This window comes from Canis lupus, chromosome 35 (assembly GCF_011100685.1).
Source record: "Canis lupus familiaris isolate Mischka breed German Shepherd chromosome 35, alternate assembly UU_Cfam_GSD_1.0, whole genome shotgun sequence".
Lineage (NCBI taxonomy): Eukaryota > Metazoa > Chordata > Mammalia > Carnivora > Canidae > Canis > Canis lupus.
Genome location: NC_049256.1, coordinates 12,642,229 through 12,666,446, shown reverse-complemented (window position 1 = coordinate 12,666,446; position 24,218 = coordinate 12,642,229). Strand labels below are relative to the sequence as shown.

Here is a 24,218-nt window from a genome sequence, read left to right as displayed (position 1 = left end):
AGACTTCCACAAATATTGTGTCCCCTCCTATCAACTCCATTTCCATCCAGGGACTGCCCCTGACCTCAGGGTACATAAACTGGGAGGTGGAGGTTGGAGGGGACTTTTAGCTACAATTGAGCTTGTTGGCTTTATGCAGGTTGTCGGGTTTTCCTCTTTTTAAAATAAAGTTCCTCCTGAAACGTTGTGCCACATAACTGGGATCTCCAAGGGAGATTCTAGGTGGGCCCCTCCCCCCTTAACCGACAGAGACATGACCTTACCCTCCATTTTTCATGAAGTTGTCCAAGCCTCCTGCATCTCTGACCTCATTTTCTTCAGGCTGTCACCCTGACAACAGCAACTTCATCACATAGGTCCTTAGAGATGGCAGAGCAGGGCCAGGGAAAGAGAAATCCTTCAGGACCCTCCATTGGCCCAAACTCCAAATGCAGCTCAAGAATAATGAGAAGAGGATCCATTTATGTTACAGGACTCACTTGAGGCCAACCTTTAATTTCCATCATCAGGTTAATACATTACTCTGTGGAACCCTTAAGCTCAACAGAGTCAGAAACACACTTAACTGTCTATTCACAAAAAATGCTTAAGCCCACGGTTTTCAGCTCTCAGTTGGCTGAAAGGATGAGAACTGATGGCAGGAAATTGTCACCACCAGCACCCAAAATAAAATAACTAACTTACTGAACCCACGATGTTTTGGTAGGCTCTTCACGCACCATATAGAGCTCGGTGATTGAAAACTCAGCCTTTGGAGCCAGGCTGCTGGGGATGAGGGGAGGGGGGATTCCTGGTTCTGCCGTTCACTTGCTGTGTGATCGTGAGTTACCTAACATCTCTGAGCCTCAGTATCTTCATATGGAGTGGATCCTGGGATGGGGCCCCCAGAATCCCCAATGTCCCCAGCATCAAGGTATTCATGCCCCACTTCCTGGGAGGAGTGTTGGCTGCTGATGACTCATAGCTGAGGTCCTGTCCCAGAAATGCCCTTAGCAGAAGGGAGCTGTCTCGACAAGGCTTGGGGCTCTCCTTGGGTTGGCTTCATCCAATGACTAGTTGATTTGGAGTAGAAAGGCTGGGCTCTAGGACAATTCTGAAGAGCCAGCTCAGCTCTAGAGCTCCTTTGGGGACCAGCTGATTCCATGCAACTGCATTATCTTTCATCTTTTCCTGCTGCTCAGTCCTGCTCCCACCTCCTCCTTCCCTCTCTCTCACAGTTGTTTCAAGAGTACGCCTCAGTGAACACTCTACAGGCAGATCTAAGAATCTGGTTCTGTTTCCCAAGGAACCTGACCTACATGATGTAAAATAGTAAACATACAGAAAAGGCTCTTCCTCCTCTTTATCCTCTCTTCTTCCGAATAAAAACATGTGAGAACAGAGTCTGCCCTGGCCTGTACTATGTGTAATAGTTTCCGAGTTTCTGGCACCTTAACAGGCACCCTGTGAATGTTGATTGCATGAATAAATGACCAGAACATGGGTCTACCTGGTCTGAAGCACTTTTTAGGGAACCCCATCCCACATGTAAGGGAGTCTCCCCACAGCCATCCTGCTGTTACTCTGAGGCCAGTCATCAGCAGCTATGCAGCCCTGGATGAGCATTCTTAGAATTCTTCTTCCAACCTGTCTTTCAGTGTTAGTGGTTTCTTTTTTTCCCCCTCCTCTTCATGCCAGTTTATATTCTTCATATCATTTCTTCTATGTTTTTTTTTATCTCAATTTCTTATGTAAGCTAAATGCACATAAATGATGCTTGAAACAGTCTATTATATATAGTGCAGATCTATTTTAGCAAAGGTCTCCTCTACCTGTCCCCAAATACCAATACCCTCATCATCGCAGCAGTTATTTAAAATACCCACCACAATTGGTCTCCGTTTGCTGTTTTATTCTGGAGTCATCTCCCACTGCAAGTCTTGCATCATTTTGAAGGCAAGACCTAAGAAAGTCCCAGCCTGTTCGAGTCAGGCACAGAGCTGGGCTGGGCGTTGGATGACTTGACTCATCCAATAAGATCTGTAATGTCTTGTTCAGGAAACTTGTGGAATCTCCCTCTCTGGAATTATTTTTTAAATAGAAGAAATTCTCATTCCATGAGATAGTTGAAGAAGGTTCTGGCTTACAGGCAAAGAAATTAACACGATGACTTAGAAAGGCGAAGTTTCCATAATTTCAAGATTTTTGTGAATTTGTGATGACACGTGAATGTAAAAACAAAATTTCCTTTAGCGATGGTTTCTTAAATTGCACTACTTATAAAAAATGTAATTCAGCCTTCCCAGGTGGTAAATTTGTTAGCTAGCAGCAAACACGGAAGCCAGCTAACAAACTTAGACCAGCAGCATTTCAGAAAAAGGCATAAAGAAAAAACAAACTTAGAAAAGAATTGGTAGGAGATAAATCACAGAGCAGTAGCTCTGAAATAAACCCTAATCGAGAGGATAGCATTAGCTCTGCTCTCCTGGGCAGCCAAAATAGTTGAAAAATGTAAATGACAGTCATTTTGTAAGATTCTTAAAAGAAGGCTGGTTGTTGCTATCTTAATGCTCTACTGTGTTGGTCTGCTCTTACTGCCATAGCAAAGCACTACAGACTGGATGGCTTAACAGAAATTTATTTTCTCATAGTTCCAGAGGCTAAAAGTCCAAGATCAAGGAATCAGTAGGGTCAGTTTCTGTTGAGGCCCCCTCCTTGGCTTGCAGACGGCCACCTTCCTCTCCTCACGTCTTCACATGGTCCTGCTTCACTCGTCGTGTTGTCTATGTCCTAGTTTCTTCTTCAGAGAAAGACCCCAATCATATTGGATTAGGACCCACCCTTACTGACCTCATTTTAGCTTTTTTACTTCTTTAAAGACCCTATCTCCAACCACACACACTGAGGGTTATAAACTCCAACATAAGAATTGGGAGGGGGGTGTGGGGGACCCAGTTCAGTCTCTGATAGCTACCATTTTCTCCCTTGGCTGTCCTTTCTGTGCTTGTTTTTATAGACATTTCATTGTATTGTCCCGAGGGAATGAGCAGACCCTGTCACATTGGGTGAGCTGATACCAGCCTGTCCTTGAGGCCCTCCAAGAAGGCTCCCCATTGATTGAGCTCATAGCACCTCCCTCTCCTTGCCCTCCAGCTCTGCTGCACAGCTCCTCTCTGCCCTAGTTCTGGCTTATTTATTTCTCTTGGCAACACCCTAGCGCCTCCCTCCTGAGCTCCTTTGTGAGGGCTCCACAAATATTCCTTGTTGATACAGATGATGGCATGTCAATGCACATTGAGATCAGTGGGGACAAGATGCACACAGTTGGCATATACGTGTGAGGGGGTGGGGATGGGGGCGGGGCTGGAGGGCTGGAGGGCTGGGCAGGGAGAGGTGTCGGCAAGTTTGAGGCATGGGGAAAAGTTGTATTGATGAAGGGGGAGCCGGGGAGGCTCTGAGTAATGTGTTCTCCCCTAATCCAATTTCCACATTTTTGACTGGGAGAAGTCAGAGAAAGTTAGGATGAGCTTGATTCATGGTGACTCTGGGACGCTCTTGCTAAGGAAAGCAGTCACATGGACTTCACATGCTGGGTGGAGGCGGCCTCTCCCCAAAGACAGAAACCCTGGCAGGCTCTCAGTGCTCAGTACGTGATTAATTGCTATGTTGATAGAAGAGTGCAGGCCTCTTCGCTGGGGCCTAGGCCCCATGCCTGTCCTTCCTAACTAAAGCAGCTGCCTGCTGTGGCCTGAACAGCTGGAAGTGAAACCTGGGGTGAGAGGAGAGCTGCTCCAGTTGGGGCAGGGGTTGGGGGAGTGGTGGGAGGAGGCCACTTCCTCTATCATCCATGTGCAAAAGACTGCTCCAAATTCTGCAGCCTGGGGGCCGAATGTCAAAAGTTGATGACGAGTATTGGGGTGGCCACCTCTTCATGTCAAAACTGTTGCCCACCCCTCTCTGGAACCACCCTTCTGACTCAAAGCTTCTTCCTCCCTTCAGGGACCATGAGGCTCTCGTACCTTTCTCAGTTTGCTACCATCTGATCATTCTTTGCTACCTTGCTGCCCCCTTTGCCCCCTCATGACCCTTAGTTGAGGGGTCTTGCCCCTCACTTTCCACCTCTCTCTCTTTCTCTCTCTCTCTCTTTCTCCAAGCTCATCCCATCAGAAAGGTTCCCTCCCTGGATCTCCACTCTCTTGGGAAGGCCAGATCCAAATGTCCAAATGGAAGCTCCTCTAGGTAAGTGGCTTTCCACCCTAGCTGTCTCAATTAGCAGCACCTGGGAGGATTTTTAAAAATTCTGAAGTCCAGGCCACACCCCCAGGAAATTAGAGTCTCTGGGGGCATAGGTTGAAAATTGGACATCAGTATTTTTCAAAGTCATTTTTAAGTCTCCCACCTGGAGATACTTGTCTTTCTTCCAACCGCCCACAGTGCTTTATCTGAATTGTTCTTAGAAACCCGACTTTTTTTTTAAAGTCTGACTCAAGAACCAGACTGGGTTTCAAATCCCCATTCACCAACCATGAGACTTGAGGCAAGTTTGTTCATGTCTCTGTGCCTCAGTTTTCTTATCTGTAAAGTGGGTTGTGAGAGAGCATGATAATAGGACTTACCTAAGGTTATTATGAGAAATTAAAAACCTAGATCAGTGCCTGGCACATAACAAGAAATCAATGAAAGTCCGTTATCATAGCTTTGAGTAGTCAGTAGGAATTTTCAGTGATAAATTTATGTCTAATCCAGTGAGTGATTCCAGAACTTTAGCATATATAAGGATCACCTGGAGAGTTTGTTAATAAGTTCCTGGACTCTGCTCCCAAAGATTCTGATCCTATAGTTGAGTGGGGCTGAGGTCTTGTATTTCTCACAAGTTTTGGGGTGACACTGGTGCTGCTGGTCTGAGGACCCAGCCGGGCATGTCACTGACCTAATTCACCTCTGGATCCTCCCTCACCCACCCTCTCAGGCTAGAGTGGCAGACGGCTAACTCTGCTAGAACTTTTTTTTCTGGGAGTCCAGACCTCAGAGGTCATTTCTCAACAGCCAACTTGATCCATCATGAAAGCAATGCCGTAGGTTCCAGAACTCATACACTTAGAGTCCTGACTGCCCCTTTTGTACCAACCCAGAGCTTTCAAGAAATAGGATGAGATCTAATGCAAGCACAGTTTAAAACCAACCCTAATTCTATATTGTGACCTACGAAGCTTTCAATCAGAAGCCATAGGTTTGTGCAAAAGAGTAAGAATGGGCAAAGTTTGCCTTTATCTGGTCTTACTTCCCGGAAAAAGGCCTTACTTCTCTTTTTCCTCACCTCAAGGATCTCATGGTACTTAGTGATGAACAGAGCCCCTGGCTTGCCCTATCCCTGTGGGTTTAAATCACTCCCTTTGCCAGATTTTCTTTGCAAGGGCTTCAGGTACCCTGTTTCAATCAAAGAAGGACATTGGCTTCTCCCTCAGGTAAGCAAGACACCATTTTGTGCATCTCCCTCGAGAGCACAGAGCTCCTTTGTGGTGCTCTCGACCCTGATTCCGGCTTCTTTAATGAGATTGCAGCACCGGGCATTTAACATTTTTTTTTTTTTCTTCCTGGGAAGATGTCAGAACATGTCCACCATTGTGTCTGGCTCTTTGCCCTTGTCTTGTTTATTTGGTTTTGCCCACCTCCGTGCAGCTAAGGTATCTATCTCATTACATTCTCCTTTTAAGCTGACTCTTTATTTTGTTTCCATTTTAGCTTGAGTCCATTACACTAAATACTGTACACATTATTATCCCCTAAACGACTTTACTCAATCAGTTTTAGTGAGCAAGGTCAGGGCCCACTGAGCTGGAAGACCAGCCCTTAAATTGGATCTCAACCAACACAGCCAACAGCCCCCTCCTTCTCAAATCAACATTGCTCCCAGAGGGATGGAGCTTTACGTCAGTGAAGAATGTATTAATTAAAGCAAATGAAAATGCCCTCATTTGTTGTAATGAATTTAGCTCTTGCAGGCCATTTTCTTCGGGGTCGCCTGCATGGAAGATGTGCTAAAAAGAATTAAGGGAGAGAAAGACATTAAGTTCATGACCACCTTCAGAGACCTGCTTTTTACCACGCTGGCTTTTCCAATCTCCACAGTAAGTCACAAAGATGTGTTAGTAATAGAATACACTTGTCCATTTAAATGAACAACACTTCTCCTGGGTAGCAAGGCTGTTCAGGTGCTGATTATTGGGAACCTGAGCAACTGCATTTGCATGAATGTCTTGTCTGAGGACCGCACCATGTTGCCCAGTGTCATCAAGAAATAAGGCTCATTACTGACCAGAATTATCACTGCCTTTTTATCTTTGTAAACATTTGATTCGAGATCCTTATGGATGTCTAATGGGGAAGTTTGAAGGATCTTTCTTAATCAAGCTACAACTAAGATAGCCTTGGCTCCATCAGAGTCTTGGGAATGCAGGGTGCTGGGGAGACAGATGAGTCATTTTTCCTTTTATACATCTTCTTTTACTTGCTACAATGAGCATATGTTACTTCTACAAGTGGAAACCATAAAAAAGGGCGGCGGGGGGGGGTATGAGAACTTCAGAGTTGGCTCATGGAAAAGACAATTGGGGAGAGAGCAAGACAGTCTGTCCAAAATATCTAGTGTGGGGTGCACAGCGAGTGCCTCATTCATTTTGTTGAATGAATGGACACTGGAAAGAAGCACGACATCTGCCAGCGACAGAAAGTGGATTTGCTGATACTGCCCACGTCTCGATGACATTGCTCCTGTTTTCATTCATTGGTTAGAATGGAAACAAATTGGGATGAAGCCTGTCGGCTGCCCAGCACTGCCTATGCTTAGAAATGACTGCCTCCCTCTGCCTGTCCTTGTCCTGCACCCTATAGTATTGAAACTTCAAACCTAAGTGCAAAATGAAACTGCCCAAACACTGACAAGTTCTCAGATAACAGAGCAAGTCCTGGCATTCCAGTTGTACTTCGCAGGATACCTCTCCCTCCACCCCCATAAATCTAAAGGCCCGGTTTTTAGCCACAATGGAGTTTGTTCATTTTTTTAAGGCTTAGAAATTGAGCCTTTGGAATTTAAGAAGATAGGAAAATTAGAAAATTAATGGTGATTTTTCTCCCCACCTTTACATTGACTTTGTAACACAGAGGACAGACACTTTGACAAGACAGCCAAGGGGCATGAGCAGATGAGGATCCTTCCAAAGCTCTGAGCAAGGGGGAGATACAACTCTCATTAACTAGCTTCTGATTATCCTGGGAGCTTGTCTCTTCTGCCCTCCCCCAGTGTCCCTGTGTCTCCTTGCCATGCCTACTTAGAGGGTAGGCAAGGAAGTGTAAGACTCAAACCACCCCAATGTGGCTGATCTCAGTACTCCCGGTGAAAGCTTAGACTAGAGAGGTCATTGGTTAAAATAAAATGACTTAATGGTCTGTGAATCCTGTTTATCTATATCCTCCCTGTCTGCCACAAGGACAAATAATTGATTCCCAATTCTCTGGAATCCCCAGAGAGTGGACATAGCAATTAATTCAATAGTCAGGAAGGTTGTCTTCATTTTACATTTCTATGATGTGTCTATAGGATATCTTTAAAACTGATTGTATCTATTTTTATTTTGCCACGTTTCCTTGGTTAACTTAGAAAGTTCTATGGAAAACAAACTTAATGACGCTATTTTTGTATTTTATTTTCCAGTTTGTATTTTTGTCATTCTGGATCCTCTTTCTTTATGATCGAGAGCTTGTTTACCCTAAGGCCCTAGATGGTATCTTTCCAGTATGGCTGAATCATGCAATGGTGAGTAAAGGGCAAATTCAGTAACTGAACAGAGATGGCATCAGCTTCTGTACTGAGAACTCCAAAATGCTTTATTTACATTTCCAAACTTCTCATTCCCCAGCATCCTGTTCACTCCTCCCTCTCAATCCCATCACTGTTTATTTAAAGAGTACTCTAAGAGGATGCCAGGGTGGCTCAGTCAGTTGAGCATCTGACTCCTGATTTTGGCTAAGGTCATGATCTAAGGGTCGTGAGATCGAGTTCCATGTTGGGAAATCTGCTTGAGATTCTCTCTCTCCTTGTCTCTCCCCACTTGCCCCCACTCGTTTGCACTCTCTCTAAATAAATAAAATCTTAAAAAAAAAAAAAAGGAGCACAGTGAGGATACAAAATGAACAAAAACAGCTATTATAATTGGAGTCACTGCAAGTAGAGGTGATGTCCAGGCAACATTTATTGTAAGTTGCTTCTAAAGTCATTGAAAAACACCCAATAGTAAGGACAGGCAACTTCTTGTCAGCTGTAGTCTTCAGTGAATAACATATAATAAAATTCTGATCTAGGGATCCCTGGGTGGCGCAGCAGTTTGGCGCCTGCCTTTGGCCCAGGGCGCGATCCTGGAGACCTGGGATCGAATCCCATGTCGGGCTCCCTGCATGGAGCCTGCTTCTCCCTCTGCCTGTGTCTCTGCCTCTCTCTCTCTCTCTCTCTCTCTCTGTGACTATCATGAATAAATAAATAAAATCTTTAAAAAAAGTAAATAAAATAAAATTCTGATCTAGGAAAGAAGTCAAGCCACCTTTAAAAAAAATCCATCCCAACACCCAAAGAACATCTCCTAGCTTATCAGCAGCAATTTAGCTAATACATTTCTAAGACCATTCATCACAAATGCACTCATTCTTTATCTGTCTCTATGGATTTATTCCCATTTGGTTTTTTATTCACATGTTTATTTTTGAGGGGTTGAAGAGTAAACAAAACCTGTTCTGAGAGATTCAGGTCCCTGGTATCTGAATGCCAGTAACAATGAGCTGGACAAGCAGTGCTGGCACACGGGTGGCCCTGTTTTGGATGAAAAAGGAGGTCTGAGTCATTGGCACTGCATATATGCAGGAGTCATTCAAAGTCCTAGCTCAGCTTCTCAATATTTACAAGTGCATTTTCACACTAGTCTGGAGTTCAGAAGGTCTTGGATTCTGCAAAGCAAATGACATTTAAAAAAACAGGGGACATCACAAGAAAGAAAATGAAACTCACATGATTACCAATTTGGAAAAGAAACTCCACTAAGTCTACACCCCCTCATGTGCCCTGCCTCCAGAAAAACGTACCTTCATTTTATTTATTTATTATTTATTTATTATTTATCTATTTATTTTTGTACTTTCACTTGAAATATGTACTCAGTGAGATACTGATTATTGACAAAGATAGCCAAGTTCTGATCTAACTCAGAGTTCAGGACCAAAAACTATAAGTCCCTCCTCTCAGGGACCCCTCCCACCACCTTCTTTTGCTCAGACCACCTCCTCACTTTCCCAAATTCCCATTAACATTAATCTGAGACACACATGTAGGGAATATTCCTGCTTTTCAATGGCACTAATTGCTGTGCTAAGCTTGCTCCTCAAACACGAGCTCATTTAATTCACACAAGTTTATTTAGAGGACAACCATATCCTCCTTTTTATAATTAGAAAAAAATAAAATGCTCAGAGAGGTTCAGTGATTTGCCTGGGGCTACCAAGCTCATAAACGGGACAGTTGGATTGAAATCCAAGTCTAACTCACTCTTCGTTGCTTTTTGTTACAATAAGTGCAAAATTTGTAGTTTGATCTGGTTTCATAATTCACCAGGCAATCAAAAAGAATGTCACTCTGCTTGATTAACATAGCAAAGTGAGAATTCTCACTTAAAAAAAAGAAATCCAGAATCCCCATCTGTATGGTAATAAGCCAAAACTTGGCTTAAGAAAATGAAGTGATTTGGGACAAGTGACTGAACTAGATGTTACTAAGATGTTACTAAGGCAGAGCGTAGGAAGTGTCTTCTATTTGGATCCAAACACCTATATCGAACACCTTTTTCTTGGCTTTGTGAGCTCTTGTAGGAGTTTTCTTATAACCATTACAAGCTTCCTACCTCTCTAGGGTTCCATTTTCCACATAGAAGTTAAGTTGGATTTCTTTCAAACAGTTGTAATAGTGATGCCCAGCATTTGTGACCTTGCTAAACAGCCATATGGATTTTTGGTAATTTTGGAAGCAGATAATTGGACAATGTACATCATATCTGTGAACTAATTAGCAAGGCAGATATTGTACAACGAGGGTCTTAAGATATTTTTGTGCCTTCACCATCTGAGGGTTTCTGTTGACTCTGCTCCTTGTCCCATGGTCAACCAAGTAAATCCTTTAGAGAGAAAGGGCCAGAGTCGATGGGGGAGTGACACTGGTGACAAAGAGGAGAGGAGGAAGCAAACTCCCACGGGTCAGACGCAGACTCTTCTGTGTTTCTGTTCATTTAATTGGAGAAACTCCCAACAGAGCCATTATGGAAAAATGTCAGCATCACCAAAACTGGCATTGGGTGCCTGGTAACATGGTCACCTCTAAATTTCCATGCTTCCTTTTGTTCTGCTCCAAACCCAGCATCTTCAAGACTGCATCCCATCCCTCTTTCCCAGATTGCATCCCTTACTCTGCACATTTTCTGTGCTTCCTATTAAATCCCTCTGGTCTGTTGCCTCAAGGCTAATTTCTTGGATACCAGTATGAAAGAATATGGAAATAGCTACTACTGAGTCAGTTTGTCAACTCTACATTCTAATACTGTCCTTTCATGACAACCCAAAGGAGTGAATACCTGGAAACTACCACTGTGGCAGGCAAAGTGATGATGGGCAGTCAGGCAGGACATTTCATGCTAGTTGCCTCTGTTTGTGGCTGGCCCTGCTCTAAGAGGAATCCCCTCCTTTTTTCTTCCATAATATAAGGATTATTCCTGTCTATAGCCAGTGTCGCACTTGCCTAAAAGATTCTTTCATTTTACAACAGTACTTATGTTTGCTATTCTAGCCTTAGATTTGGAATATCTTTCCTGTTGCCATTTGTGATGTTGGCCTGGGTTTTATGAGTAGTATTTGTCAAATTAAGAAGTAACACTCTCCTCTTTGACACAGTGTGGTTCTAAAACCTTCATGATTCATCAGGTCTTTGGAACTCTCCCAGCCTGATCCTTCTAGCTCATTGGAGACTCATTATTGAATTAGGGACATTCAAAGTTGACTGTCATCTCTAATGGACATTTTTCTACCCTTGCTTTTTTTTTTCAAACCAAATAGTAACATCAGTGAGATATTTGCATTCACCATTACAGGCTGCCATTGACTGGTGCCCTAAGAACTCCCATGAGAGCCAGGCTGCCTTATTTAAAGTAGATCAACCTGCCTCTTTCATTGCTAAGCAGTTCTCCAGTCTTCATGAACGAAGGGGAAGAACAGCAAAGTATTTCTCCAGGTTTTGCCAGGAAAACATTAACTCCCCAGGTATTAACTAAATGACTACTAAACATAGAACCAGAGCAGACAGATTTAAATAGCAGGAAGAGGACTCGGTAACTGAGGAAACCATCAGATCCTAACCCGAAGGGAGCTAGGGAACTTATTCCTCTGGAAATCAACCTAAATTGCTCAGGTTGCCCCCAAGGAGAGTTGAGATAGATCAGAGAACCCCCTCAGCCCCTCTACTTTTGAAAATAGTATAGTTATTGAGAACATGTGTGCAAGCACTTTATAAAGTATCAAGGATGGCGTATATATGTTATCATCATATAAAACTCTCAATCCATGGTCACAGAATATTAGACCTGAAAAGCCTTCAATGATATTAATGGAAATATTTTCCAAATAACCTGCTCTTAAAAGACAGGCCTTACCTTGACTCTTTAAAGTGGAGCAAGTGCCAGATACGGCTTCTTAGTTATTTCATGCATTGTCATTTATTTATTCATTTGAAAAAATAATTAAGTACCAACTGTGTGTGTAGCACCATGATCAATATTTGGCAAGGATTTTGGCTTCTAGCACCCTTAAATCTGGTTGAGCCTAGTATGCACACACAAAGTGAAATAATAAAATAACAATACTAATATACTACATTGCTATACAAGGTGTTATGCTGCAGTGCGTGATTGTTGCCAAATGAATGATGTGAACAGGAGGAGGGCTTCTATGCCCCCTGTGTCCTGGCCTGGCTGTGATTGACACGTTGTTCATGACTGAAGGCAATCCAGAAGGCCTTTGGGCCCTCCCAAAGGAGTCAAAACGTCAAAATGGGCCCTCCCAAAGGAGTCAAAATGTCGAGAGAGTGAAACTCTACCCCTTTCAGTTCCTTACTCATTCATTGCATGCAAGATGTTGTCTCTCCCTAAATTCAGACCCAATATCAGATTTTTCTCTCCTACCCATAAGCCTGCTGTGACATAGTTGGACTGCTAAGTAGAGGTAGGAGAATTCTGATGAGTAAGAAGATCATCTGTGGGCACGTCAGTACCAAAGGGACAGCCTTTGTTGTTACAAATTATCACCTTACCCCCTATGCCTTCCTGATTCCCCATCCCAGCCATCCCTTTGAGCTGGGAAGATCGACCATCTAGACATCTATTGGTAGCTCAATGTTTTTCAGCCTTTGGGAATAAATCTTTTTGTGAATCAGGAAATCCATGAATTTATAGATTCAATTTACGTGACTTGGGTTAAGATCTTCTGACATAACTGAGCATATACTTGAAGAGAGGACCCCCAGATGATTTTAATGCTCAGTTCAAATCCAAAAGACAAAATCAAGAATTACTTATTTTTCAAAAGCCATTTTGATATACATAGAGCTGTTTTCATCTCTATGGAGAGATAAGAGAAACATCTATGGAGTGATAAGAGAAATGATTGACTCTCCTTGGGGGCAACTTGAACAATCTAGGTTGGTTTTCTAACCTCAAGAAGATTAAACTAGAGATATTTTACATCATCCACACATATATATATTCCCACCCAGCCTTTTAACATACTAAAAACAGAGGTTGTATTTTGCAGTATCTTTGAGAGAACATATGAGGCAGTAAAAAAATACAACCCCCCCCCCCGCCCGTTATTATTTCCCAGAAAGTCCTCATCCAAAAAAAAAAAAAAGAGGGACCTAGTCAAGATTCCCATGGGAGACTCTGCCTCCCATCCACCTCTGTTTCTTTAGGACATAAGACACCAGCTGATATATGTCCTGCTGATAGAGCGCCCCAGCCCATTTCACACATAGAGTGGTAAGTGAGATCCGTTGGAGGATACTTGAACTCAATTCAAAGTTGACAAAAACCATGTAGCTCTTAAACAGTAAGATAGTTGGAAATAAGCTCTCCTCAAAAAATACCTTTGTAAACCATACCTTGATTGACACCATTCTTATCAAATGTTATCTTAGTCAGATAAGCCGGATGACAACTGGAATGTAGCAATCACTTGAAGGAATATTTATTTGGTTTTTAAGTTTTGGGATGAATCTGGTTTAGAGAAAGTGAAGGCTGGCGAGGAAGTCAGATGATATAGGGAGCCTGCATAATATTATTATCTCTATTTTTATATAATATATAACCAGCTAATATATGTATAATAATATATAATATATATTATATATAATAATAATAATAAGCAAGACATTTAACTGTAGCATGAGGCAGTGCCTTCTGTGTACCAGGCCCTCTTCTAGGCACTAAGGATGCAAAAACAAACAAACCAAATAAATCTGTTCTTGTGGAGAATGTATACATCCTAGTAGAGAAGATGAGGAGAAAATAAGCAATAAATGAATAAAGAATTAATGATGTCAGGTAGTGAAGGTACTAAAACTAAAACTAAAGCAAGGTGAGCGGACAGCATGGTGTGTGTGTGTGTGTGTGTGTGTGTGTGTAGACTTGTGGGTCTATACGGTATAAGGCAATCAGAGTAGTTGAGGGGATGTCTCTATGTTAAGCTGATATTTTCAGAGAGGTTTGCATAAAGTGAGGGAGGCAGCCACAGGAAATTTTGTTCTGCTTGGACATGTTTGAGATACTTATTAGACAACAAACTCAAGGTGCAGAAGAGGCAAAGTGTACATATAAGCATAGGGGAAATTTCCAGGCTGGTGCCATAAACTTGGTTGTCTTCATTATAATAATTCTTTTTCAAGTTAAATAAGACCACCTAAGGAATAAGTAAGACTGGAAAAGATACCCCCAGGACAAAGCCTTAAAAATGGAAAACATTCCATTTCCTGTATCTGGAAGGGAGAGCAGGAGCATTGTCACCAAGGAGATTGAGGAGGAGGTGCCCATGAGTTAGGAGGAAGCCCAGTACCCTTTGTCTCCCAGAAGTCAAGCATACAAATGTTTCAAGAAAGAGGAAGTATTGCATGTCAAAAGCTACTGAGAGGTCAAGTATGATGACATTGTAAGATGACTTGAGTTAGAATTTTCCATTGACTTTAGTGATATTGAACTCTCCAGTGACTTGCACAAGGGCAGTTTGATGGAGTGGTGGCAAGAGGAGGCAGAGCCTTGGTAATGCTGTATGCATTAGTTTCCTATTGCTGCTTAACAAAGTAACATACACCTAAAGGCTTAGAACAACACGAATTTATTATTGTATAATTCTGGAGGTCAGAAGATCAAAATGGGTCTTCTGGGATAAGATCAAGACATCAGTAGAGCTGCATTCTTTCTGGAGACTCCAGAGAAGAATTGGTTTCCTTATATTTCCCACCTATGATCTGCCTACCTTCCTTGATTCAGGCCTCTTCCTCCTTCTTCAAATCTGTTGTATCATTACATTCTAAAATCTTCTCTGGCAATTTTCTACTCTAAGCTAGATTCATGTCAGAAGGAAAATATGACCACCAACAGACCAGAAAATGATATTGGGAAATAACTCATTCTGTGCCTCTGGTAGAGATATACCAGTTAAGTCCATGAATGGCGGGTTTGGTGGTGTACCACAGAAAAGATCCTTTTCCCGAGCATTGTTCCTGAGGTCCTGAGCAAGAATGAAAAAAATGTAGTCATTGACCATACCTGATATTTCCTTGGATTTTTTTTTCAAGTTTAATCACTGTAGTGTTACTTATGGGTTGTCCTCTTGTTTTAAAGCATTTCTAGCTCTCTCTTTATTTATTCTATTCACTTCCTAATCTGAAGTGGATTAGGCTTTCCAAGGGCATTCACCTAGAAAACACTGAGAAGTTGAATGCTTAAGTCTCAGCAGTGAAATCAGAACCTAAGCCAGGATGAGGGAGCAGAGTTAGCTTAGGAAGGACGATAAAGCCCTCTTGCCCCTCAGGAAGTCTTAAGGTAAACAGGAGATCATGGGTAATGAACAACCAAAAGATTACCAGTCCATACACAGTTTTATGTAACTAGAACCAAGCAATCACAGTGCCCACTTTCTTCATCTCTTAAGAGCAGAAGCCAGAATGGCCAAAGTTTACTATATTTTTTTTTTTTAATTCCTGATTCAGAGAACTTTGATTTGTGTGAAGAGTGGCTTGCTTTCACAATTCCATTATCTGGTGGTTCTCTATCAATAGGCTGCTTTCTAAATAGAAGAATACCCATTAGAAAATACTTCCTAATTTCAAAATTAAGATCAAAGTTTTTTTTTTTTCTATGATAAGAACTTATTAGGAATTTGAATAATTAGAGGCACCTGGGTTGCTCTGTGGTTGAGTGTCTGCCCTTGGCTCAGGTCATGATCTTGGGGTCTTGGGGTCTTGGGATCAAGTCCCGCGTCAGGCTCCCTGCAGGGAGCCTGCTACTCCCTCTGCCTAGGTCTCTGCCTCTTTCTCTGTGTTTCTCATGAATAAATAAGTAAATTTTTTTTAAAAAGGAACTTGGATAATTAAAATTATTCCATGCCCTTGAGGATGTGCTGGTGGGGTCTCCCCTTCTGTGTGACGTAACTAATCCTCACTTCCACAGCAACTATGTGCAATCCCATCAATGAGAAGAATGACTTTATGTTACAGAATAACCAGGATGGAGAAACTCATGACAGAACCTAAAGCCCTCTGAAATACCAAGAGAAAGGAAAAAATAGCTAAGTGGGTAGGAAAGAGCTAACATCCCATGATCTCAGAACAGAAGTGAAAATGTCCAAGAGCAAGCCCAGGAAGGAGAGCCTTCTTTTTGAGTTTCCAAGGAACATCTGCCAGTTTACAGTCAGCAAGGGAAAGCCCCACGATATTTCTGGCTGCCTTGGAGGCTGTGGAACTCCATCCTCACCTGGAGCAGGGAGCTGCTGATGGGTTTTCCACCAGCACCCACCCCCTTTCCTGGTCTCTGCAGTCCCTTGTGGCTAACTGGAAATTTGGGTGTGTGTAAGTCCTCCATCTCTCTCTCACTGCCAGGTCCTTGCATTACTGGGCAGTGGAATATTTCTGCAGGGTACTGTCTAGTTCCCCAGATGGTGACTCCACTTCCCACAAACCACACACCCATCATCGCATGGATTCCCAGTTCTCAGACTCTCTCTGTCTTGAGGTTTGCCTTCTCAGCCCTGCCCTTGCATCCCCCCCTCTCACAATCTGATGGGCATATCCATGTATATAGGTGCTTGCTTTGCCAACTAATTCCTAAATCTTGCTGACTCTGTCCCTCTATCAGTAGCCTTACTTATCTTTTCTCACCTTCATGTGCTCACAAGATTCAACCATTTTCTCTAACATTTCACCCAAGAGTAAAGCTAAGGAGGAGCGAGCATATGGGGACACGAAAGAGCTCTTTCCCTGGGGAGCCCATGAGCACTGAGCCGCGTGAGACGGCTGCTGGTCTGTGGGAGTGTGAGTAAAGGCTTTGCTTAAAGTGGGGATCCTGCTTTTGTGCTCAGCGATTCATGAACATGGAGTGTATACTTGTAGCCTTTTTTTTTAATTAAATCCTCTTTTTTAAATTTATTCATTTGAGATTTTTATTTATTCATTTGAGAAAGAGAGCATGAGTAAGGGGGAAGGCCAGAGAGAGAGGAAGAAGCAGACTCCCCACTGAGCAGGGAGCCTAATGCAGGGCTCTATCCCAGGACCCTGGGATCATGACCTGAGCCAAAGGCAGATGCTCAACCAACTGATCCACCCAGGCACCCCAGATCCTGTTGCCATGCTCTTGTGCTTTTGAGGGAGGGATTACTTAGGAAGTCTGAATAGAAGCAAAGCATTATTGCTGGGTGTCCAGTTCATGTCTGTCATGTGCTTTGTGTCTGGGGGCAGATGATGTATGATACACACATAACCCCCACTTTAATGGACTGTATAGTCTGGTGAAGGGGACAGATATTAACAATTTCCCAAATTAATGCATAAGAACAAACTAAGTATTCTAGAAGAAAGACCAACAGGAGTGCCTCATGTGGATTTGTGGGTCAGAAAAAGGGCTCTCTGCAGATGAATAGCTGCTAGCAAGTAGGGACAGGGCAAAAAGGAGTTCAGGCAGAGGTAAACACATATGTGAGCTCCTGGGGTGGGAAAGAAGTCAGTGCACTGGAGGAAGGAAAAGCAAGGGAGAAGTGCCAACTAGGTGGGAGAGAGGCTGGTGGGGTTGTGAGAGCTTGGAGTCCCGTGGAGGCCAGGCTGAGGATTGTGGATCCTGTTTTTCTTGCCATCATGGTAAGGCTTTGCAGAGTCATTACCAGGGTGTGATATGATCCACTTTGCATCAGGAGAGGCCCACTCTGGCTGCCATCTGCAGAACATTGTGCAGGTGGTGAGACCATCTAGGATGTAGGCATCTGGGTGGGAATCCTGGTGCTTGAGCCAGGGAGGTAGGTGTGGAGATGGCATATATGGAGGGACTGTAGGAGTATTTTGGAGGTAGAATTTACAGCCTTGCTGATGGATTAAAGGGTAAGGCAAAGGAAAGAATCTGAGATCACCACCTTGATACTTAGCATGAGAAACTGGGTGAATTTGCGTAGACAGGGAAGACTTTTGGAGAGAGTGGGGAGGGCAAAGGGAGAAGGAGAGAGACTCTTAAGCAGACTCCCTGCTGAGCGGGGAGCCCAACCAGGGGCTGGATCCCATAACCCTGGGATCATGACCTGAGCTGAAATCAAGAGTTGAATGCTTAACCAATGGAGCCACCCTGGCTTTCCTGGCTACAGCCTATCTTTAGGGAGACAACCTGGTGTAGTTGTGATATGGGTCATGTGCCCTTAACACATGGTTAAGAATTTAGCAAATATGGGCTTTCTTGCCCTTTTCTGTGCCTGTGGGGCTTTCTGTATTCTGCTTAGCACCCAACAGTGGCCCTTCTAAATTCCAATGGCTGGTCTATCTGTAATTGGGCACATGCACGCACATGCAGCAGTCTTAGAGTCCACCATCCAACAACCTTGGGGGTTACATTTTCAGTCCTGACCAGGAAAGTTTAAAATCACCAGATGTGCCACATGGATCATTTATTACACAATTTCCCTACACAGTGGCATCCCAATACTGATCCTCACACTGGGAGACTTTCCCAGGTCCCCAAAAAGTCTCTGGTCCTACAATATGAGCCATTGCTTATCTTCATGGACCCTTCTTCTGTGAGCACATCAGAATTAAAAATAAGACATTCTTGAGGGACAGAATCTTTAAAAATTGCTTTTGGTCATTTTTGTTATTGTTGTAGCTTCTTTCTAAATAAAAACCAAGATGCAGATAAGAGACATGATTCCAGGCCTGCAGAAACAGATTGGTTAGCACTGATGCCAATGTGAGGCTCAGTTCACCATTGCATGAATACTCTGCTCTTACTGTTGGTTTTCTAGATCTGACCCTTCATGGTACACTGCTGTTGGGCAACTTAAGTCCCAATCCAAGGTGACAAATGTGAATGTCTGAAGGGGCTGGGCGGGTAAGGGAACTGAGGGAAGCAGGTGGTCAGAAGAGACCTCGCAGAGATTCTGGGCTTCGCTAGATTTCACTTTAATTTTCTCATCTTTGAAAACAGAGCAGTTCTTAAGCACAAGGACAGTGAGAAAGGAGAAAATCCTCTCAGTGCTGTGGAAATGTAGGGAGTAGTCTTATATGGTCTAAAGGGGTAGCTGTCACTAAAAACAAAAACAAAAACCAAAAAAAAACCTCACGAAACAAAAACAAACAAACCCAAGTTGGAAATCCTTTTAAAAAAAATGATATCTCCATATTTAAAAGTACAGGCTCACAGTTTTTAGGACTCTGCTAAGACAGGCAATATATTTGTGGACCAGATATGGTTTGTAGGGTCTGCTCTATGATTAGTTGAATATACTTTCCTTTTAATCAGATTGTTTTTCTTACTGATCATGAATGCCTTTCTCACTTATAATGGAGAATATTAGAAAACACAGCAAGCTTCTTATTCCACTGATTTCTGCCCACGTAAGACTACCTTAATTAAATCCGGGAGTGAGGGCTGGGCAGGTGGATTGGGCCCTGTGAGTCTGTAAGACACACACATGTGTGAGGAGCTAGAGTTACCAAAATGTGGGAACAACTTAGACTTCTGAAAGCTTTTCATTCATGCTTCGGTGCCATTTTTTCACATATTCCCATCGTTAAAGTATATCTTTTTTGTCAATTGTCTAAGAGTTTGTGTACCCTAAGGACACCCTATTTTTTGCATAATTAGAGAGAGACAGTGACTTCTCTCATTTGTGGATTTTTGCACATTTGGACCTTCCTTTCCAGTTGTGAATATATTCACAGTCTTTGAATAGAGGAAACAACTGAAAATACCATGGACGCCATTAAAAACACTCCATTAACATAAAAATCTATAGGCATGTTGGCCTGCACCCTATCTCTCCACTCAAAGAATCAGCTGTCTAATTATGAATGTTTAAAAACAGGATGAAAACCTGATGTTAGATAAGTGGCAAGAGGGCGTGGCCATTGCTTGAAAATGCTGTTTTTTTGCTATTGTCTTAGGACATATGACTAATAGACAATTATATAGTGATATAGTTCCCCTTTTCACCCATTTCATTCATAAATATTCTTTTATTCATTTTTATTCAATGTGCATTTATAGCAATGATTGGCAGAGATACTAAAATACTTAACCTATCAAATAGTATTTAATAAAAGTCTTTTGTCTACCATCAGCCCAGGGAGGTTAGTATAAAGCTTATATGTGGGAACATTTTAATTAATATGCATAGTTTTACTGACATATTTTAAAATACTTTGCTAACCTAATAATGTCAGAGTTAGTAGCATTAAAATATCATGATGATCACAGAAATTGTAAGCCTGACACAAAAGGTGCTTAAGAAACATTTGTCAAATGATATTTGACAACTGGGATATGAGTTGCACATCCAGGGAGAATGGGACTTAATGTTTGTGGGTTGGTTTTTTGTTGTTGTTGTTTTGTTTTTCGTTTTTTTGTTTTTTTGTTTTTTGAGATGGTGACTTTTAGAGCATGACGCAGATAATCTGAGACATCTTCAAGTTCAGGTCATTGGGAAATGGATCATCTGGGGAAGCATTTGCTATCTTCACATCTGTTAAGTTGCTTTTTTTGCTGAAAAGTTGTAAGGGATAAAGTATTAGGAAAAAAGGGTGCTGGATTGATCCTCAAAGGTCAGTTTAGGGTGAATGGAAGCAAAATATCTTTGCTCTGTGTCTAAGTTGCAAAAATGATTGATCTCAGATGTTTCCTACAAGTTAATTTTTGATTTTGTGAAAAGAATTACCTTTAAGTACTAGAAAAATTTTGGCCCCGTTTCTGCCATTGTCTTATTGTGTGATTCTGGGAAAGTCAATAAACCTCTCTGGGTATTGGGTTCCTTAAAATAGGTGTGTTTAGTGGGTGCCTAGGTCTGTTGAGCTCCTGAATTTTGATTTTGGCTCAGGTCATGATCTCAGAGTTATGAACTAAAGCTCCACATCCAGCTCTGCACACAGTGCGGAGTCTACTTGAGACTCTCCCTCTCCCTCCTATGCTCTTGTGTCCTCTCTCTTGCTTTCTCTCAAATAAATAAATAAATCTACTTTTAAAAGACGGTTCTATGGTCTACTCTAGCTCTGTCTCATCCCTTTCTCTGATACTCCTTAAAAAAAAAAAAGGTGTTTCCTATTCTTCTCGGTGACTCTATTAGGAACAAAGAAAGTAATGTATGTGCAATGTGAAGCTTTCAGTGATACATAAGGACCCATGCCAAATAGTTGTCCACTTGGAATCACCATTACTCCTTTCCTATCCTCCTCTGCATAGCAAGGGATAAGCCCAGAACCACACACACAGCTCCTAGAATCCCTTTCTCAGCATGGTTCCAGGTGAGAGTCAGCCAATGAGGGGCACTCTCATGAGTTGTGCAAGAGAACAAACCATTATTCTCTAGTGGCAGTTGAAAACGGCTGGGTGGGAAAATAGACACAAGGTTAGCTATAGCTGCTGGACGAGCACCTAGGAATCACAAACTTTGTACTATCAGCAGCTGGAACCAATGGTGGCAGCTTCCAGAGACTTAGGAGAATTGCCACAGCCTCTTAGCCAGTTCCCTTAAATCACCCTTTCTAGCAAAGTTTCTCTGACTCTTTACTGATCCACCCTTTCCAACAATTGCCTATGCCTCTAAGACCTTCCTCTTGGGAATCCCTCAATGGGCTTCTGTGCTCCTGCCGGGATCCTGGCTAATACACGATCATATGATTCCCACTTCCTTCCAAATCATGCTCACACCCTTTACATGAGAAAGTTATCCATCCAAAGGAAACCAAGTCTTGAGTGCCTTTTGTTTCTGGCCGTAGAATGAAACGGTAGCCCAAAACAAACACTACAAAACACCTAAAATGTTGAATAAAATATTTTTTTTAAAGATTTTTAAATGTCTGATTCACTGACAAGAAAGTAATGGGAAGTCCCCAAAGCTAAAATAAGACAAAAGAAGAGCTAACAAAAAGAGGGAGGTAGGGGCCGTATTTGAAGACAGAGTCACTGATCATTTCCTAGAATTTTTGAAAAATTAACCCTTAGAGGCGAGAAGTACCAAAAATTGCCACACAGGACAAAAGGCAGATATCTAGCCCCTTGTGTGACACTGAAGACACCTTACACATGAAGAAGATGCTAGAAGCAGCCAGATTAACAAGATGGATTTCCCAAATAGCAACCACTGTTAGACCACCGATAGCTGATTTCTCATTAGCAACAAAGAAGGTGGGAGACGGTGAAGTAACAGCTTCAAGCCTTGAAGAAAAAACCTGCCAGCCTATTTACTCCCTGAAAGTATCTTCTGGAACAGAGAGAAGGCAAAGACATTTTCAGACACAGGGAAACAAATTTTATCACCCACAGACCCTCAGGAATGGGAAAGGCGCAAGGGTATGCTTCAGGAAGAAGGAAAATGATCTCAGAAGGGAGGTCGGAGATACCCAAAGCAAACGGCAAGCAATTTGTTCGACTTCTGGTGATTTAAAAAAAGAATGAGTTAAAATGCTAGATGAAAATAGAATGTAAATTGGGAGAAGGACGTTGGAATGAAGGCTTGGATTGCGGAGAGGGGAAGGACTAGAGATAATGACTTCTATTATATGCTACCAAATTAAATGAGCACGTTATAATGTCTAAAATAGCCACATGGAAATGGAGTGCATGGCTTCTGCATCAGTAGAAGAAGAAAAGCTGTGAAGAGGAGAAAAAAAAAAAAACTACACTGATGAGAATTTGAATCCATGGTCAGGTGCTCTTCCGAAGCATAGAGAAATGCGTGAGCACAGGACTCCTCGTGGGATGGCGCGTTATATGGTGGACAGGACTTTGTGCACGATTAAGTGACCCCCACCCCGCCGCCTCCCCCTCCCTGAAAGCATTTCTACTGCTCTTGAAGGCCCAAATCTCTACATGATGCAACTAACCCCTAATTGAATTATTCCAGTTAATCCTGTAGTCAGATGTGGGGAATGGGGAGGCAACACGGGAAGGTCAGGATGCATTTGAGGGGAATAAAATATTCCTTTGAAATGACTGGGCATAAGCAAAGAGAGAGAATGAAGGATTCAGCTCCAGTTTGTTCATGCCTTCATCGGGGCCCAGAGCCTTAGGGCTTATTCCACAGGCTGCTCTTTAATAATACTAAATTGCGATTATAGATGAGGTTGGTGGAGGATTCTCCTTTCTAATCCAGGCAGGTGTCCCTGGAGGAGAGGCCCTTAGACATTCCTGTCAATTAAGGAAAGGCTCTTGATCATAAAGTGATCCCTCGAGGTGACCAAATTGTCTGCCTTCTATGCTGAGCAGTGTGACAATGAAGCACAAATGTGTGTTTCTTTATATTCTGGTGCACGCTGTTTAGTTTTTGTATAAGTCATGCTCAGGGCTAGGTTTTTACATTCTCAGGATTGCTCGATTTACCTTCCCATTAACATCAATGGAGTTCCACAAAGACCTACAGAAGAATCCAGACCACTTCACCAGGGGAGGGGTGAAATGCAAGTCCCGTTTGCAAACTGGGATATGTCCTACTGAGCGATTTAACCAAAACCCAAAGCCCCAGCTTTCCTCTGAGCCTCCGTTAGCTGTGAATGCCCCCATCTGAAGACTTTGCCAACCTACGTGCTGCTTCTTCCCCTCCCGCCAATTTCCTAATCCCTTCGATTCTTGTAAATCAGAGTGGTGCATCTTGTCCTTTGCGGAGGTAGGATGGCAGCCTGCTGCTTGGCCACTTTCCTGAGACCTATACTCTGGCTTCCGGTCTTTCAGAACAACCACTCTATGAGAGGATGAAAGGAAGGAGCATCCCTTCTCCCTACCACCCGAAACAAAGACAAACCTCAAGCTATGGTTTCACTTTACTGAGCCCTGCCCTGATATTTAACCAGGATTGTGGGGGTGATGGTGGGGTTGGCTAATTAGGAGTTTCTTCTAGGCAAACAAGCCACATGAAAGAGAAGCAGGTAAGCCTCTCTGAATGGAGCAGAGCCCAAGAGCATTGCCCCAGACCCATAACAAGCATCATCTATGCTTATTCTGCTCATTTCTCTTCTTCTGGTCACCAACTATCTCCGTGTTGTCAAACCCAGGGCTCTTGCTTTTGCCCCAACTTACTCACTTCTCAGCAGGTGTTTGGCACAGTGGACTTCTCCCTCCTTGAAACTCAGCTTTTTTGGCTTGGTTGATACGACATGAACTAGCTCTCTGCTGTGACCTCTACCTGCCCTGTACATGATCGTGTTCTTCCAGGCGGGCCCTGGGCCATCCTCCTGCCAGTACTCTTTCCCTAGGAAAACATCCATCTCCACCCATGTGCCCAGTGTCTAGCCCAGCCCTCCTTTGAGTTCCTGACTTGCATCTCTGATGGCCTGCCTTACACAGCTGTTACAGACGTATCCATAGGCGTGTCACAGACACGTCTGGGTCAACGTGTCCTGAGAAGTGAACATGTTATACTCACTG

At 42.8% G+C, this 24,218-nt stretch overlaps 1 protein-coding gene across 1 annotated transcript in view; it reads left to right on the top strand.

Moving 5' to 3' along the window:
- The window catches only part of ADTRP (androgen dependent TFPI regulating protein), a 62,629-nt gene that overhangs the window by 4,814 nt on the left and 33,597 nt on the right, over window positions 1-24,218 (top strand). The window contains exons 3-4 of the mRNA XM_038584178.1: window positions 5,973-6,107; window positions 7,691-7,792. Of these exons, the coding sequence (XP_038440106.1) occupies window positions 5,973-6,107; window positions 7,691-7,792 (237 nt within the window). The remainder of the gene's footprint in view (window positions 1-5,972; window positions 6,108-7,690; window positions 7,793-24,218) is intronic.